The sequence below is a fragment of the Dysidea avara genome, chromosome 12 (assembly GCF_963678975.1).
Source record: "Dysidea avara chromosome 12, odDysAvar1.4, whole genome shotgun sequence".
Classification (NCBI taxonomy): domain Eukaryota; kingdom Metazoa; phylum Porifera; class Demospongiae; order Dictyoceratida; family Dysideidae; genus Dysidea; species Dysidea avara.
Window position 1 is genome coordinate 16412343 of NC_089283.1, and position 18958 is coordinate 16431300.

Consider the following 18958-nt stretch of genomic DNA (forward strand, 5'->3'; position numbering starts at 1 on the left):
ACCTGTAGTAAACTGTTATATCACAAAATTACATTAAAATACACAGGAAAAATGTTTTTGGGCTCAATATGAAAAAATGATTATTGCCAAACAACACTTCAATAACATGTTCATTTGTTGATATAAACTATTGTGTGACTCTTCTATCATACTTAATAAAGTATCACAGTCCTTGTGCCCTTGCAAATTTTGCTAATTGTCAGCCCAGCATGGATCAAATTAACCAACTGTACTTAAATATCTCTTCTACTCTGTTCCTTGCTCATGATAAAGTGATTTACAAAGGCAGTTTCAACAAACCTGACAAACTTGGGCTCCATGCATAACATTTTCTGCCTCTGATTTTGCAACTACTGTCAGTACTGTAATGTCAGGTGTGTACTGTGACGTCAGGTGTGTACTGTGACGTCAGGTGTGTACTGTGACATCAGGTGTGTACTGTGGCGTCAGGTGTGTACTGTGATGTCAGGTGTGTACTGTGACATCAGGTGTGTACTGTGACATCAGGTGTGTACTGTGACGTCAGGTGTGTACTGTGATGTCAGGTGTGTACTGTGACATCAGGTGTGTACTGCCTAGTAGGATACCGTACAGCCAGAAATTATTGATGGACAATTTTTTGCAGAAATGAAAAGAATTTTGCGTATTTTGTAATACATGTAACTGCTATAGGATTTTTCACATAGCTTGTGAAATTTGCAAAAAAAATTGTCCCTCAAAATTTTTTGACTACATGGTATACAATTTTGTTGTCTTAATTGAGAGTCATATGTAGCGTAAGCCACCAAATATCGTCATGTAGAGCGCTGTGGGAAAGTTGTACTGATCTCCGACTTGGACCAAAAATTAATTTATAGGCTCCTCTAACTATATGTAGTTTTGTAGGCACCTAGCATATTTTGTTTAGAAGCCAGGGTGTTTCATTGCTAAACGAGATTTACTTATTATCGTCAGGCGTATGTATTATTGGCACTGCAATCAGTATACTGTATCAATTATCATCAGTTACCACTTTAGCGCTCTGTATCTTGCTTACAGTGAGTGATAAATATTATTCGAAAATATCCCCGTGCATTGTAAACCTTTCATCTGTAATTTGAAAGCATTAGTACGAATTACCAGGTCAGTGTGATTTTTCAAGTGAAACTGTTATATACACGCATACACACTACATACGGGTACAACAGTTCCCTGAACTTAACTTAGCTATCATTTCAGCTGCAATTTAATAAGTTAGTGTAGTACAGTGCTCATGAATCCAATGCTTATACACACACACATATAGCTAGGATTAGTTCTGTATTTTGTTCATACAAATCAAACATTGTAACTTTTTCAACAAACAGTGAATTGTTTTAGTAGCACTTGAAGCACGTCTAAACAAAAGCTGGATCTTTATTGAATGAGAACAGTTCTGTGGTATTGCTGCTCAACTGCTTTACCTCGTAACTGCTGGATTGTGGTAATGCAAATCAAAAGAAGTAATCGGCTGTCTGCTGATAACTGCAGTGACTCTCTACTAGATTTTTCTTCGCCCATTAAATTAATATGCATCCACCCAGTACTTATGTCATGTAGGTATGTCTGCTAGCTTTTTCTTTGGCTGGTAGCAACAAGCCTTGTTTTTTTTTTGTTGTTTTTTTTGCAGATCTCTCCATCCGAGAAGTACAACCAACCTTTGGCCCCTGTTATAACCAACTGTTCCACTAAAATGTTGCTCTCCTCAGGTTGACTGAAGTATGGCTGGGGTCCAGGATTACTGCCATGCCTCACTACCCTCCTGAAATTCGATCTTGCAGTGTCATTGTTAACACCCCACACTCACACCCCACACTCTTGTGCAGCACTAAACCCATTCCTACTACCCTCCACAACTTTATAGGTGGAGTTAAATTGCTCTTCTGCCCATATCCTTTGATCCTTTGAAGGATTGGTGACTATCAGTGGCGGTGGATCTATTTCGAGGCTTCCCATGTGGCCTTCTTTCTGTTTGTTCAAACCATCTAAACTTTCATCTCTTATAAGGTTGCTTCATAGTATCAGCCCACGTACTTCACCTATAGGGATAAAAAGGAGACATGATTGTAGAAAAAGAATGGAAAATAACCCAGCTTTGTCTAGACAAGATATCCGAATTCTGAGATATTTACCGTAAACACAACCGGTTTTATTTATTAAAGTTTTGTGACGATAATAGGTACCTGACGATAATTGGTGACTTATGCTAAGTAGTATGTGTTACAGTAACACTGAGATAACTGTGAGTGTGATGGAATGTATTATACCACTTAGGCAGATGAGGCATACAGGATTGGTCCTGCAGTTAGTGAACGTAGCTATCTCGATCAGGATAAGCTATTAAAGGTGGCACATGCAAGTGGAGCACAGGTGAAATAGACACATCACGTGTATGTATCTCTGATCTTATTGACATTTTTAGGCAATTCATCCTGGGTATGGGTTCTTGTCTGAAAATCATGGATTTGCTCAAAAGTGTGAAGACGCTGGCATCACTTTCATTGGTCCACCCCCATCAGCCATAGAAAGCATGGGAACAAAAATGTATGTATTAAAATAATTTTTGATTTGTATAAAGTTCTATTTGTCTTGGACAGAAAGTCTAAAGAAATAATGAGTAGCTCATCAGTGCCAATCATTCCTGGTTACTATGGTGATGACCAATCAGATTCAAGATTACAGAAAGAAGCAGAAGCTATAGGCTACCCGGTACTACTCAAGGCAGATCGTGGTGGAGGAGGGAAGGGTATGAGAATTGTGGAGAGCAGTGACGAGTTTCAGACAATGTTGAATCAGTGTCGTAGTGAGGCCAGAAATTTCTTCAGTGATGATAAAGTGTTGATTGAGAAGTACATCACTAAACCACGGTACGTATGTGATATCATATGAGTATGTTTGAGGTGATTTTATCATTGAAATCCTAATATAATAGTCAGACTGTCAAATAGTCTAGCTAGCCCCCTTCCCCCAAAGTGATGGGCAACACCCTAAATGCCATACACCTCTACACGTCATCCTAGAGACAATACAAAAAATCACCTTTATGGAATAATATTAGTCATCAAATGCAGCAGTAAAAACTTATAGGCGGCCAGATATTGATTTATTATTATTTTTATTTGCTAAACCAGTCTGCTAGCCTGACCATAGTCACAAAGTTAAGACTAAATGATGCATCATTACATGTCATAATACTTAACTCACAAGTGAGATGTAGTGTCTGCCCTCTGCACCTTTTAATCTTCAATAATGTTGGTTGTCTTCTAATGAAACCGTATCAAGTTTCCATATTGACACTCTTCGCCACAAAATTATTCAAATTGCTAATGCTGTAGGAAGTATTACTGGGAGAGAGTTAGTTGGTAGACACTTACCTGTATGATAGGACCTTTAACGGACCTGACAATACCAATTGAGCGACACGCCCTTTACAATCTAGCTGGACCATCATGATCAAAAGACACACCCCTTAATGATCTACAGTAGCTGTAACTTATAGTGATTGATCATACATGCCCTTATTGATAGCACGGTGAAAAAGACACAAAAGACCACGCCCCTTTAAATATTGTGGCTGGCTGAGCCAACTCAAGATATTCTAATATGAGCAGTCACCCTAATACAACAGCCATGTTCAATATTCTAATAGTAGAACAGTATGTCAAAACTGTAGTTATCTAAATTATTTCCAGTTTTCCCACAGGGCTATGTTGCAATGCCATCGTTCATATAATTTAGGTTTTTATCTCTAGATCCCTACTTTAAAGTGAAAGTGGAGGAGAAAGTGGGACCTGGGTAATTATCCACCGTAATGAGATGTGGTCTTATCAGTGAGGTGGTCAGTATAATGAGATGCAGAATTCCGTACAAATGTAGTTAACAAAAATCAGTGTCAATTCAAACTCCCTTTTTGGAGCAGGCACTTATAATTCTAATCAATAACTGAAATAAGCAGTCTGGCTATGCGAGACTATGTACAGCACATTGTAAACCAGTAAACATGCTTGCAATACAGAATTTGTGTATTGTATAATAGATGTACACTGTTGAGATGGACTTGTGTATAGTCTCTTAGACAAATGCTGTACTGTGTATGTATGTATGTATGTATGTATATGTATGTATGTATGTATACAAACCACTTGGTCTGGGATTTTTATTTATTTTTTTAGAAATTCAACAGACTTTTAATGTTAATTATAGGTTTTGACTCCCTGCTACAGTGTATATGCTTTCAACTTCCTTACAACTTCTAGCAGGATGATAATTAATAAGCTTGTATATCTGCTTAATTGCCACATTGTTCCAGCCCAGAAAACATTAAAGAAAGGTTCAACCCGCACACCTTGATATCAATGTGGTGTTCTAATGTGTGAATTGTAGTATCATATAGCTCCTAGGTCCCTTTTTTCTTCAGCTCTTCATTTGGCCTCCCTAGCTAAGAAATAAATACTGTTTACTTATCATGAATATGACAAAAAGAAACTCAATAAACGTAAGGTACCAGCTTCAAGAACCATGTACCGTATAGTAAAAAACTTTGGCGGTAAAAAACTTTGACAAATTTGGCGAATAGCGTTCAATTTGCCAAAGGCTTTTTTGCCAATTATTTTAGATTATCACACGAGCACATTGAGTAACTAGAACTTGAGATGAAGGCCAGCTCATACCACCACGCAATAAAGATCGAGCTTACTTTGGAGATCTTCCTAAGAATTTGTCCCACTTGGAATAGAATTTCCGACTGGCTTCCCGTTAGCACGTCAGCTAGTTCATCGTCTCGCGATGGATTTAGCCAAATACTTTGATATACATGATAACCTCTGCTACTGGAGTTCACTGGAAAAGTAAATACGGTCGCTCTCTGCATTGCGGGAGATAGCGAAGCACGCGCCTTTGCTACCACGTCATTAGATTGGTAGCTACAAAAGTACTGCTACAACAACAACGCTAGCTACCTACACACTTACTACACTACTTAACTGATGAGTTGACACCTTGTCGTTAAATATCCATACGTACCGTACAGTAAAAATTTTGGCAATAGAAACTTTGGCGAATATTATTTCAATCGCCAAAGTTTTTCTGCCAATTTTTTCAACAGAGGGGTTTCGTCACACTTTTTTACTGCCAAAGTTTTTTACTATACAGTACTAACAATACTGCAGATATAATGAAGTACTTATTAATTTGTGTTTTATGGTGTCATTTAGGCATGTAGAAGTCCAGGTATTTGCTGATCGTCATGGTAATGCAGTCCACCTGTTTGAACGAGACTGCAGCGTCCAACGACGACACCAGAAGATTATCGAAGAGGCACCAGCTGTAAGAGAGCGATGAATCTACCCTAACTTGTACACAACTCTATATCCTTCTTCTCTAGCCATTGTTGGATATTGAAGTTCGACGAGGTCTATGGGAAACTGCAGTAAGAGCAGCTAAGGCTGTAGGCTATGTTGGAGCAGGTTAGATCTATTTAGTGCGAAACTGAGAGACTAGAAATATACCACCAAAGTACTATTTGTCTTAACTATATGTTACAGACAGTATGTGATTAGTATTGTTCAAATTTATACATTTTCAAAAAATTACACTACTTCAATATCTTCATTACATGTCTCTTGGCCACCTACATACCATGTTACTTTGTACAGTTAACGTATAGGTAATTGTGTTTTACTGTGCTAAAATGATACGACCTATTCCAGGCACTGTTGAGTTCATAATGGATGAGCAGCAACAGTTCTACTTCATGGAGATGAACACACGACTACAAGTTGAACATCCTGTAACTGAAATGATCACTGGTACAGACCTGGTAGAATGGCAACTCAAGGTGTGTAGTGTGCATGTAAAAATGCATTGTACCATGTTGTCATGCTATGCTGGTTGGTAGCATGTTCTTCCCTTTACTAAGAATGTTGTAATGCAGATAGGACAATGGTATACAGAAGCACAAGGTGTTTCAATAGATGCAAACGTGAATATTTTGATGCAACCTTTTGGTATCGTTGATCCTATTTCCTTAGTGTGATTGGAAATCTAGACTACTCATTATTTTCTTAATGGATAACTGCACTAAAAGCAGCATATCGAGAGTATCTTTTTTGAAAAGTTTAAGTTTTGGCTACAGGTTTGTGTGTATAGTTATGTTAAGTGCAAATATGAGCCCAGGTGTTGTGTTTGTTTTGCCTGTAATAATGTTGAATGGTTTCTATACAACAAAACACAAAGTTGTAAACTATGTCAACATTATAACACAACCACTGCTATATTTTGTATTCTAGCTCCTCCACAAACACCAGTTGAAATGACAAGGTGTTGTCCTGTTAAATTGGGACCACTTAGTAAGCTTACACTAGGAAGACTTCATGTTTTGTTGTAGAGGAAATGTTCATGTTTCAGTTTTTGTTTTTGTTTGTGGTACAATCAGTCACATACAGTGTCCATGCACATGCACACACACATGTACACTATCATTGACTTTCACCAAGAGAGTTAACAACCTTTGTTATTGTGCAATGTATAGGTTGCATCTGGAGCTGTCCTTCCTCGTACACAAGATCAGATTGTTCAAAATGGACATGCATTTGAGGCAAGAATATGTGCTGAGGATCCCGATCAGTGAGTGGTGTTGTTGTGTGGTATGGAGATCATTTTATGTTCCATTCCAGAAACTTTATTCCCAGTCCTGGCAGATTGCATCACTATCAACCACCACCAGTTTCTGATACTGTAAGAATTGATACTGGAGTAGGCCAAGGTATAGACACGCACACACGCACACAGAGTCTTAGGTAACCCACACATGAGCACCACATCCACACAGAGAACATACCATGCAGGTTCAATCCTTTATGACATGTACACATTACACAGGTGAAGTGGGTTCTGTTCTTAATTGATCCAATTAGTGTCACTGTATCACCATGGCGATAACACTGGTTACAAAATAGTTCAGTTATGGAGTATTTTTACAACAGTGCCCAACCCTAAACCACATTCACATATCCTTCACACCTATTGGATATATAATCTACAGGTGTTGTTAATTTTATGGTACTGACATGGTTGTTGCACAGAGAAGACTGCAGTACCCCCAGAACCCATCTAGAACAATTTGAAATGTGCATACCTTTGTGATCAGGGCACTTGTTCATATTAGTGTACATACATACTGTATTGCAGTTTTCTAAGTTCTTGCAATGCAAAGCATCACGTGCTAATATTATTTTAGTATCCACAGTTCTTTAATGTACATTACTACACCTGTAATGTTCTGTGGCTGTTGAGTTATATGCATAGGCATGCTTAAAATCCTGTCAGTCAGTAGTCATCAATGAAAATTAGTTCAACTGCACATGTACTTGTTTGTACAGCACATGATGCTGTGCATTATAATAACTTGGAAAATTGTGATACAGGATCCTCGCTTACCTCACCTCCTTCAGCAAGGCCCCAGGATTTTCACTTTATAAACAACCACAAGTGACATGCCATAAATGTGACTTTTGTTTTTAGTTTAAAGGTATTCCATTGAATGTAGAATGTACAGTGTATTATGGCTAGTACATTTACCATTATCCTTTTCACCATTAGGAGACGTTGTTACTGGTTATTATGATTCAATGGTGTCCAAGTTGATTGTGTGGGATAAGGACAGAGAAAGTGCTCTGAGGAAGTTACAGAATTGTCTAATGCAGTACCAGGTGAGGTCCTCCCTGCTATCAACATAGCCTGTAAGATTGTTTGTGTGGCTGTTATAGATAGCTGGACTGAAAACTAACAAGGAGTTTGTCGCTCGTCTGGCAGGTCATCCCAACTTTAAACAAGCAGATGTGCACACTGGATTTATCCCAGTACGTGTGTACTGCATTGTGTGGTGTTCAAGTAGTGGATAAATAATTCTGATTGATGTGTTATTAAACTGTTTCCCTTATAGCAACACCAGTCAACATTGTTTGCTCCACGTCCAGCCCTCACACCATACCAGTTGGCATTAGCTGCTCTCTCATTACTTAGTGTGGAAGCTTCAAAAACTAACATCAGTGAAACTGGTAAGTAACAGAACAAGGAGGGAATATGGCCTTTATGTATGTACATATTGTATGTTTGTATATATGAAATTTGTATGCTATAATAGGTGTCTTTGCCTACAGTAAATTTGTCTACATTTAGTCAGCCCAATTGGTGGCCAGCTTAGCTTTAGCACTGCACGCACACACGGCTGACTAGTATTGAATGTACTAAAATATGTACTTTTAACTTTTGTCTATGAACTTTGAAAAGTATTACGGTGAAAATGCACAGGGGTATAGGTATGTTACTGTATTGTATGTTTGGTATAGTCTTTATAGTAGGCTGTACATAATTTTTACCTAACCATAGACCCTTACTCACCATTTTCTACCAACACTGGAGACAGAGTGAACTTGTTACAAACAAGAAAGATACTCCTACAGAGCTCACAAGGACAAGACACAACAGAAAGTCAGTCCTTAAGCCCACCACATTTAACCATCCTTTATGATGTATTCACTACTTTTTTTTTAGATCATGAAATTGAGGTGGCTTATCACCCTGATGCTAAATATAGTCTCACCATAAATGGGACCAGTTTTCTATGTAATGCCCACCTTACAAAAGACAAAGAATCATACATCATTCATGGTAACCTTGGAGAGTCATTCTTCACTGCTAATGTGGCTATCATTGATCGTACGATGTATGTGTTTTGCGGAGACCAAAGCTACACTGTCACCCTACCCCTGCCGAAATTCTTTGAAAGTTTGCAGGATCAGCAAATGGGTGGGGCTAAAACACCACCTTATAGCTCTCGAGTTACTAAAGTAAGTATATTTGTTGTATAAAAATGTTCAGTTTGTGAACTAGTACACACTATTAATATTAAACAGTAGTATTGTGCATAATGAAACCAGTTAGCTGTTAAACCAAAAAGACCATCTCGTTATAATTGCCATGCATGAGTATTTCCCAATACCTACAGTGAGGTGTATCATCTTATGACCTCTTAACTAAGGCTACTTTGATCATTATTGAGTCTGTATTGTCTGATCTCAATGGTATAGCATTGTTTGTACATGAAGCATTCAGAGTAACATTATCTTCATTAGTAATGGCCATTGTTATTAAAAACACTGTATGTGTGTTTGACTATTTGATACTCTTGTTGGCAAACAGTTGATTGGGTTTCAAACCTTTATGTAAGCATTTGTAGTAACTAAGGTTTTGATTGGTTGTAATTTGAATTTAAACATTGTTGTGTGACCATGATTTGATTGGCTTTAAAATTCACAAGTGGGACTTCCCTTAGGAATTACTTTGTTTAAGTACTTTGACACTCCATGTAAGGTTTTCAAAGCCTTTCAAGATATGATAGAGTATACATGAAACCTCATTAAATATTATTAGTTGAGATCATGGAGATTACCATCAGTTTTTTTTATATGTAGCACATGTTGTTATTGAATGGATTTTTTGAAGTCTGAAAAATTACACGTGTATATACATACCTCTTGTAGGTTTTAGTAAAAACTGGAGAAAAAGTTAACAAAGGAGATATTTTAGTGACTGTAGAAGGAATGAAACTTGAGGTAAGCTGGCAATAAGCCATGACAAGCTACTTTCTAATCTCCTCTACAGACTAACATTCTAGCTCAAGAGGATGGAGTTGTTGCAGAGGTGTTAGTGTCTGAAGGTGAAACTGTCCCGGGAAATTCTAGTGTAATTCAATATGAAACTTAATTATACGTGTATTTGTGTGAGAATTAAATGTATATTTAAAAATATCTGATCATATTTCACCTCAATTACAGTAAATTAATTTGCTCACAAATATCTGGTTCTGTCTTGACATTGTTGTTTACTGCTACTATGACAACCACCAAATGTTGTGTCCAATTAATGCCCACCACACATCCACTTATGTTATGCTGATGATAGCTGTGCTCTGATAGTAACCATTGCCATCCACTGAATTTCGCTTGGAAATGTGTATTTCATTTAAATCCACTTCACCCAACTTTAAATCATTAAATTTCTACAAAACACAGGTGTATACATTTATACAGTTGTGCAACTATGAATAAAACTGAAAACATTACCCAAAACTATTAAAACTCAAGAGGCAGCCCACCCTCCTGAGTTTTAACAAAGTGTTCTGTATGGACCACCTTTATAGAGTTTAAACATCGTCTTACTTGTGAGCAGGGCCCTCAGTTAAAACCTTTATTTAGTGTATTTTATTAAAGATAATACCTCTTGAATGGACTTCATTGATCAGTAATAAATGGGAAATTACATTAAGGTATAGCATGTGACAATAAAGGGAAAAAAAACTATATGTGATTAGCTACTCGGAGGAGGAGGTTGGCAGTGATTTAAGCATTACTTTAATTGCATATTTTGGCTTGAAATTTCATGTTAGCATTAATAGCAAAAAAAAAACTAGCAAACGGTGGGATGACAGGGGGGTGTTTGATATATGGATTGCGCTTCTTATAAGCACTAAGATAATGTGTTGTTGTTTTTTTTGTAGTAAAACATTCTATATTTTGAGGTGAAAATTATATAACTCTATTTGACATATGACATATCTCTTCTAGCACTAACCAGGTATGTATATTCTTGTGAACAACACAATGATGCCACACTTTGGTACATATTCCACACATTTCCAGAACATTGACTTTTGAGAAATTAATTTCTAAAGGTGCTTAATCACTGCCGACCTCTTCTGGCTACTCCTACTGTAAACCTGCATTTTATTTTAATGCTACAAAATCATACTACTTAGTATCAATATATTACAGTATAGTGACTTGGTTAACATTTCAGTATGTCTAAATATAGGTACAGTATATTGCAGAACTCTACTTGTGAGATTGGTGTATATTGTACGGTACATAGTAATATTGCTAAGCTCCAGAGCATACAACACAGTACACCTGTACGGTTAGAATTTTCTGGGTGAAAAATTGGATTTTCACAACACAAAATAGCAAGAGACACATATTAGTACTCGTATGTAGCTAACCTGTAGTATAGGTCTAGCATCAAATGATATTCTTGGTCTTTTTGTTACAGCAGATACTTCAGGCAGGTCATCATCTTGTCTCTTGATCGAGTTGATTAGGGTAGCATGCAGCTTGACACGACTATACTCTTGATGCATCAAACCACTGGCCACAAACTGCTGACAAATTCCATCAACCATCTTCTGTAATCTGTGATGGATATACTATTTCAGTTTCACACCAAATGCATGTCCCGGCAGTTAGAGTGTTTGAAAGAAATTTAAAATAAGCTTCCGTCTGTACATGTGCACATGCAGGCTGGGAATCTGAAACATCCCATTCCAAATTACAGCAGCTGTACAACACTGGTGGTGTGGAACATGTCACATCGGGAGATTGGTCAAATGGTGGATATTCAAATACTTATAAAAATTAGATTTTCATACAGTATGTCATGGATTGGATACAGATGCAATTTAACCAAATGGTGGACCAGCTCTAAAAGAGAATTACTTTCAAGATGTGAAGTCTTAAATTTCAAGGGGGTAAGCAGTTTCCAAGTAAGGTAAATTGCCTCCTAAAATAAATTCCAATTGTCTTTGTCTAAAACAAAATTTAATTATCAAATGGAATTATAAAACATGATATGTACTGGGGTATGCTGAGAAGATTACTACATGTTGCACTCTTGTTAAGACAGAGTTGCACGAACACTGTGTGTATCTTACATTCAGCTAAAAAGGCAAAAGCGTGTTTCACGAATTACCTTAACACCTGCTATTAGCAATAACAAGTGTGGCTAAAAAAGCAAAGGAAGAGAATGGCAGCAAAAAGTGGTATAGGCTCATGAAAGAGAAGAATTGTTTATTCTCTTGCTCACTGTTAACATAACATGGTTTACTTCTCCTTCCTATCTTAGAAGTGCCAGTATGTAACTAGCCTATGAATTACACTTAATATATAGCCATGGCATTATTTGGTGTTCATGATGATGTTTAAGGACACATAAGTACATACGGTCATTATTCAAATGTGGTGCCGCATGTGGCATTTAACCCAAGTAGATATGGTGGTGGTGGTGGTGGTGGTAGTATTCTACAAGCAAACATTTTTACAACGGAATTGTATAGGTAGTAAGGCAAAAAATAATCTGAGTTGCATGAATACACATAAAATCTTTACATATTTGTGATCCCCTGAGTGAAAACCTGATTTGTTTGCATAATTCTGTTTTAGAGATAAATGCCATTGAAATACATTGGGTAAAAACATGTGCTACATAAATAATTTTATGCAACGTTGCAATCGCTTCAGTAAACAGTGAAGGAAGACTCGAATCGAATAATCTAAATATAGCAGTGGATTTGCCTCTTCATGGAGAGTAGGAATATCTTTGTTTCATTTTTGTACCATGGAGCAAATGTGAGTTACATGTACGTTGCGGTAAAACGTAACTGTATCATCGCCTTTTTAAAGCTTGAACAGCCTTCTTGCTTGATAGTATGGGTCTATTTAAGTCAAAACCTAAACCTTGATGAATGCCCCAGTTCATGGTGAATAGAATGGCACAAGTACCAACTCCATATAGCTCATTGCACTCGACGAGAGTTATGATCAACTAAACAAGCACCTGTAAATTATTCTTCCATATAAGCACTGTACAAATCGATTGTTTTGCTCTACTTGTTGTCCATCACAACTCCAAAACCACTTGGTTGAAACTTTAATAGTTCATTGGTTTTTCCCACTATATAACAAAAATACCATAAAATGAAATTCGAGGAAAATGCAAACAAGTCGGTTTTCACTCAGCGGGTCACATTTATTGTTGTACAAAATAGCAAAGAAAACAGACAATTAGGAGATCAATACTGATCTGACTAATTTATCATTTGGTGACTTTGGTCACACACTCATCAACTGGTTGACTAATCTTACAACATCATGAGGTAGTTAGTAGCTAGTCTAGCACACATGATACACACAAAGCATTCCTAAGGAAGGTGAATATTGTAATGATATGATAAGCTGGGTGTGGGCATACAATTATTTGTAATTGTGACATGCTCAACAAGAGCAAATCATGCACTAACAGTTTTCAAGTAGAGTCATACCGGAAGTTCAATAATTGCTATATTATGACACAAAGGATTCTTTGCTGTAATACAAGTATCTCTCTCAAATTATAACCTGTGCAACTAAATCTTGTCACAAACCTTAAACTCTATGTGACAAGATCTGAACATAATAGTGCATTTTTTCATTTCAATCCTGTTACGTGGTAAGACAAACTCAACAGTACTGTACAAAAACTTTCAAAGTGTTCAGACATTATATTTCAGAATGCTCAGTCTTACATATCAATGGTGTTTGACTTAGTCTCCTAATATTACCAGCTGTTAGTAGTTACTAATACATGGGCATGAGTGCCACATGTCTACAACGCATGTGCATGAAGAACTCTTATAAATACCCACCATGTCTTGGCTTTTCGACCTTTGGAATTAGCAAACCCATTTGATTGGGTTAGGGTGGGTGGGACCATCAATATGCTCAACTTAATCTTCTTAATATTATAATCCCAAATATCATGCAATCACTTTGTGATCTGAGCCATTTAGAAATTAATCAGAATGGTCGCATATATATATATATATACACCATAATTTCAGGCTCAGAGTTAAGACTTATACCATCATGCTCGCCACGAATAACTGAATTAAACACAGGGCAACTTTACCTAGCCACAGACAAAATCGAATTCAGCGAAGGTTGATGGCATACTATCTCTTCAACACCATATAAACAAACACTTATTACACATGTACTGCATCTTGCATGTCACTCGGTCTACTTCAAGACATTCAAACTCCTCTCAAGTAGGCGAATAAGATGATTATCCAAGTTTTGCTGTTAGCTAGAGTCTGTCTTCATTAAGAGCAGAGCGCTTATTTAAACCAGATGCGCACCCACATGAACGACTGTGAGCGCGCACCAGGTTTACTGAAATTGTTTTCTGAAAAGTGTGTGTGTGCGTGTGTGTGTGTGTATACATGTATGGATGTATGTACGTATGTATATTTGTTTGTCTTTCCGCACCCACATGAGCAAAGCTTTGTTCACTATTACGTGATAAATAAAGGTCATATAGAAACTTCTGGGCAGGTAAGCTTTGGTTTAGACAGTCAATATGCCAGTTTGAAACACGGGTGAAACGAGTTTATAAGGAAGTGGTGAAGACCTTTCCCAATGGGCTCTACAGACGTCAAACAGCTGAAAAACAACACAGCTGGCCTCCTAGGTTACCAACTATGGTATAACGAATTCCTTCAAGTTGAAAAGGGGACGTGCCTATACATACACAAACGAAAATGACAGATAACATGCACAAATTTTACCCTGTATAATTTTTATATTGTTAAATTTAGGTTTGCACTATTATGCTACATTTCCGGTCACATATTACCTGACCATGTTAAAAGATATGACAAGATTATATACCTGTCTGAGTTGTCAGTCAGTTTCACTTTAGCATAAAGTACATCAACCTCTGCTGGGTCATCATTCATGTACTGCAGCCCTGTAAACTGCATCGTCAATGGCAACCCTTGATCTGACACACATGGCCTAACAAAAGAAAACACAATAAAAAGAGCTTCAAGTATCTTAACATTCTTTTCCTAAATATAGGTATCAATAGAATCAATTCCAAATCAGCTATTGTATGGTTCTGTGTGTGTTTATATCTAATGAAGTGTTTCTTTGTAATTCCTTGATTGTAATTGGGTTCATTGCAAGTCAATGTAATAATTGGTTGAGCTTCATAATCGAAACCTAATTAAACGCTAACCGAAACTTTATAGAACAGCTGGTCATAAATTGACTTCTAATTAAATGCCTTATATAATTACTTGTTGAAATGTCACATATCTACTTGGGAGGAGACTCTAACATTTTAAAGCAATTGACCCCACGAAGATCAACTGTTTGAGTAATTCAGGAAGATTATACACGTTCTACATAGGGCAAGATAGTATTCATTTATTTGTCTACTGTAGTAACCATATCTTGTCATGTCAAATTCAGTTCAATATCGGCTTTACTAATTACACAGTGATTCATTAGAAACAATATTCAAAAATACAAGAGTTCCCAAACAGAAAATTCTGTGAGGAAAAGGTTTATAGCATAGGTATATAAAATATATACTCCCTTGACTTTTTAAACATGATGTTTTTGAAACTTCCACCAATTTCCCATTGGCCACTTTCCAACCAACCAGCTTCAGCAATTACTGAAATTACTTTGGTCTGAAATGTACAGGTAGTACACGTCTAGGTCAAACCATTTATATATAACCATATATTAAAGTATTTTTAAAAGGCTGATTCTTTTCCCCTAGCATACTAACTCAGTACAAGGAAGTGGCAAACGTGTCAAAAGCACTCCTGGTATGGACAAGTATGGTTTAGACAAGGTCTACCACCACATGTAGCAAAAATAACTACTAGCCACATTTGGCAAAATCATGAGAGTTCTACTTCATTCAGTAAGTGAACTGATAACTACATTGTATGTCACTCTAGTAAGCACAGCTAATTTCTGTTCTAGCACATGTACTCTTAATTATTTTATCACCTCCCTCCCAATGTCCACTTCCTTTCATTGACAGGTTTCCACTACAAACTAGCGTCCAACTTTGTTAACAAGTAACAAACAAACTCAACATGTGGTGTTAGAACTAGTGATGTACAGGACTTAAACAATGTATTGTGTTTCCACACAGATATCTGATAGGTGGCCAGCTGATGGTACACCATTCAAGTGGAGCCATTGTTGTCATCCTACACATAGGGCACTGTCTGAATGGTGGCTTTAAAATTAAGTAAAACGTAATATTGTTCTGCTTTAGGTGGTTGTATTTTTGTATACAACATTCGACATTATTTTTTATGCTAGTCAGAAAACACACTGAGAGTGCTAATAACTTTTTTGCCCACAGGACACCAGCAGTTAGTGTGGGGAGAAATCATGTTTACACACATTTGATATATGAACCCACTTGTAACAGTAATATTTGCAGTGAAACCCAGAGGAGGTTGGACACGCTTTTAAGTGCCACTAAAACAAATTACACAAAATCCCACTGGTCGAAGAGGTTAATCCATCATGATCTCACTGAATCATTTCATGTTTTGTTTGAGAATACGTACATGCAGGCTGGTGAAGTAGTGGACACCAAACTGCAACTTATTAATTTCACCCGGACTTCAGCACTGATTACAAAACAAAGTACATTGCCTTGAAGCTTACATGTAGGACGATCTGAATATTTTACGATTCCCAGCGAACCTCACCGTTTTTAAGTTTTGTATTGCAACTATTGACGATCACGTGAAATACCAAATCAAAGAATGCAATTAAGGGACAGCTCACATGAACGCGTTCAACCTCCTCTGAGTGAAGCCTGACTGTTAAATTATTAAGGGGTATGCATTAATGAAAATTTTGTGTTATGATGTACCTACACTACCTACAGGTAGTTATGAAGAAATAAAATTGAAAATTGGATGAGTGTGTGTTGAAGATCCTCTTTCACGACTCAAAACAAATTTTTTTTCTGTTTCAACTTAGAGAGGGTGTCCTTTACAGCACACAAACAAGGGGTGAATAGAGAGAGGTTTGCAACTACTAACTATGCACCCCCTCCAACTAATAAGTGAGTTTGTTTCAAAACAGAACAGGAAAAACTAATGCTCGCAACAGCAAAAATACTCCACCCCTCTGTCTCTATACAGCGGAATTGCTGCTCTAAATGATGACACCTATGTAATACAGGCACCTAGTTAAAGATCCCAAGCACCAGACTATTGGTTAGTAGCAAGCGGTCCAAATTACATAGGATCTACAGCATTCATAGTTCTCTAACAGGTGCAGGACAGGTATCAGAAGTGATGATGGCCACAAAGCCACACAGAAGAACATCAGGACAAAGGCAGACCAAAATATACAAGTTACCATAGCAACTACAGGTGGCCAAGAAACACAGGTAGTCTAATGGGCTATACGATGAAGCCATAATACACACATCTCCCATAAAAAGCATGTAGGACTACACGGATCCTTAAAAAAATATATATATATATATATATATATATCCCTATATACACTTCAGTATAATCATCTTGCCTACAGCAAGCAATGTTCACATATACTAAACAGCTATATTTATATTAGGGAACCACACACAGAAGGATAAGATTTCATAAAATCTATAACTGGCTTTGAACACCTTTAATATCATTACATTGGAATACAGTGAGGCATATATTACATTACTTGTCGTTTTCATATACTAAAAAGGTTTATCATTATTTCTTTTGAAATAATTTTTTAAATTCAGTCACTTTAACAAGGGACACCATGTAGACACACACATTAAACTTTTAAACAAATCAACTTTAGTTATTGACCTAAACCAGTAAAAAGGCCATTGGAATGCAACAAGATTTGTTTTTGGTCAGTTATTGTATGTGTTCTGTAGTGTGTGTGGTTTCCCCAACTTACTTTATCACATAGGCCAGGCACTCCTGCAACACTTGACTGGCTTTCTCCTACATTAAACACAAAACAAGTAAACAACAACAAGGTGATAATTGATAAAATATTATTAAGTACAATCAAGAGTTTATATTATGAACTCTTGGTACAATGTAATGGAATAGCATTCACAATTTTATGTGACACTGCATCACAAACAAACTGTGATAAAATTAAAAGCATCTGCCACAATGAAGCATGTGACCTTTGCATAAATGAAATGTTTACTACTCACTGCAGCCATATAGGAAGAATGGTGAAAGCCATAAGGCCACATAACCACTTAATCCAAGACACTCCCTTAACAAGCTATCCTGATAAAACTTACCAACACAGTATAGCTCCCATTGTTCTGTTACTGAGTAAAGTGTTACTTGTAGCATTTATATAGGATACAACCATCTGCCACTTAGTGCTACACAAACACTCCATTTGATTACACTGTAAAATATTCAACTCACTTGCTCTTTGCTGTTGTACAATCGCAGTACTCCTATTGTCAGATGCAACTTTGCAGGATTTTGGAATAAGGAAATATCTAACCCTCTGGCCTAAAACAAAGCATTGTTGACTTAAACAATAGCAATTTAAGTCACAGTACATACATTTTGAGCCTGTTCCATAACTTGTTCTTTAAAGGAGTCAAACCGTTTGATGAAAGCAGTAGTGTTGAGAGGAATTGATATGAAGTGTGTCCACGGTAATGAAGGACGTGCCGAATCTACAAGTATTTCCAATCGTGTCTTTGCAGACAATATTGCTTGAGCAGTGCTAGCTGTAATCTCTAAACAACACACATATGTTAGGAATGTACATAAAATGTATTGCTAATTACTAAATTACCTATATCCCCAGGCTGTCCAATGCGGGGTAGCTTTATTTTCGCCCCAGTATCAGATTCTAAGCGTCTCTTTGTTTCACCTTTCTTTCCACAGATGAATTTGTGGAAGACATCCGCGATTGGCAGTGCTAGGTAAAATCCATCATCGGTCTGGCGCATTCCATCGCACTCCCACGCTAATTCATCTTCTTCAAAATGGCGGACGCAAACGAAAAACAACCTTCAAAATAGCGACTGATTCGCACCTAAAGTACCTTGCTCGACTTTTTCTTCAACTTTACCTTGAACCGCGTCATCTTTTCTGGCCGTGCACCACTCAATCCTCCGATAACATCGCCCATCTATTTCAATAACATTCGGCCGCAAAATGTCCATTGTTTGCGAGATTGGTGGATGACGGAATTTGACATATGAGAGAGGGACGCCCCTGGTAATTAACGAACAGGAAGTCACTGATTTTGGG

General features: G+C 37.2%; 2 protein-coding genes across 4 annotated transcripts; one reads left to right on the top strand and one right to left on the bottom strand.

The window, feature by feature from the left end:
- Nucleotides 1–2299: 2299 nt before the first annotated feature.
- On the top strand, nucleotides 2300–9848 carry LOC136241844 (methylcrotonoyl-CoA carboxylase subunit alpha, mitochondrial-like). Of its 2 annotated transcripts, XM_066033197.1 has the most exons (15): nucleotides 2300–2388; nucleotides 2441–2562; nucleotides 2616–2885; nucleotides 5232–5343; nucleotides 5402–5483; nucleotides 5727–5854; nucleotides 6548–6642; nucleotides 6693–6781; nucleotides 7618–7727; nucleotides 7785–7877; nucleotides 7961–8075; nucleotides 8407–8508; nucleotides 8572–8867; nucleotides 9561–9632; nucleotides 9682–9848. In XM_066033197.1, the coding sequence occupies exons 2-15, from the start codon at nucleotides 2549–2551 to the stop codon at nucleotides 9781–9783; spliced, it is 1680 nt and encodes a 559-aa protein (XP_065889269.1). In that variant the 5' UTR covers nucleotides 2300–2388; nucleotides 2441–2548; the 3' UTR covers nucleotides 9784–9848. The 2 variants fall into 2 exon arrangements, with proteins under 2 accessions (XP_065889269.1, XP_065889270.1); XM_066033198.1 differs by lacking the exon at nucleotides 2300–2388 and having other exon boundaries at nucleotides 2620–2885.
- Nucleotides 9795–18907, bottom strand: LOC136241846 (activating signal cointegrator 1 complex subunit 1-like). 2 transcript variants are annotated; one of them, XR_010694427.1, is made up of 9 exons: nucleotides 18750–18907; nucleotides 18498–18683; nucleotides 18260–18438; nucleotides 18116–18205; nucleotides 17622–17668; nucleotides 14556–14681; nucleotides 11075–11264; nucleotides 10651–10795; nucleotides 9795–10078 (listed from the first exon to the last, which is right to left on the bottom strand). XR_010694427.1 is itself a non-coding variant. In XM_066033205.1 (8 exons), exons 1-8 carry the CDS (start codon nucleotides 18868–18870, stop codon nucleotides 9962–9964), a joined length of 1056 nt encoding a protein of 351 aa, XP_065889277.1. In that variant the 5' UTR covers nucleotides 18871–18907; the 3' UTR covers nucleotides 9795–9961. The 2 variants fall into 2 exon arrangements, 1 of the variants encoding a protein (XP_065889277.1); XM_066033205.1 differs by lacking the exon at nucleotides 10651–10795.
- Nucleotides 18908–18958: the final 51 nt, after the last annotated feature.

What these genes read in the sequence shown, in the direction of transcription:
- LOC136241844 (XM_066033197.1), top strand. An exon ending in TGTGCTGAGGATCCCGATCA is followed by an intron (nt 6,643 to 6,692) that starts GTGAGTGGTGTT and finishes GTTCCATTCCAG; the next exon opens with AAACTTTATTCCCAGTCCTG. An exon ending in TGATACTGGAGTAGGCCAAG is followed by an intron (nt 6,782 to 7,617) that starts GTATAGACACGC and finishes TTTCACCATTAG; the next exon opens with GAGACGTTGTTACTGGTTAT.
- LOC136241846 (XM_066033205.1), bottom strand. Translation starts at nt 18,870, where the DNA reads ATGGACATTTTGCGGCCGAATGTTATTGAAATAGATGGGCGATGTTAT. An exon ending in TGAAGAAAAAGTCGAGCAAG is followed by an intron (nt 18,684 to 18,749) that starts GTACTTTAGGTG and finishes GCCATTTTGAAG; the next exon opens with AAGATGAATTAGCGTGGGAG. An exon ending in ATGCTAGACCTATACTACAG is followed by an intron (nt 10,079 to 11,074) that starts GTTAGCTACATA and finishes TGTGTTTTGTAG; the next exon opens with AAATTTAATGATTTAAAGTT.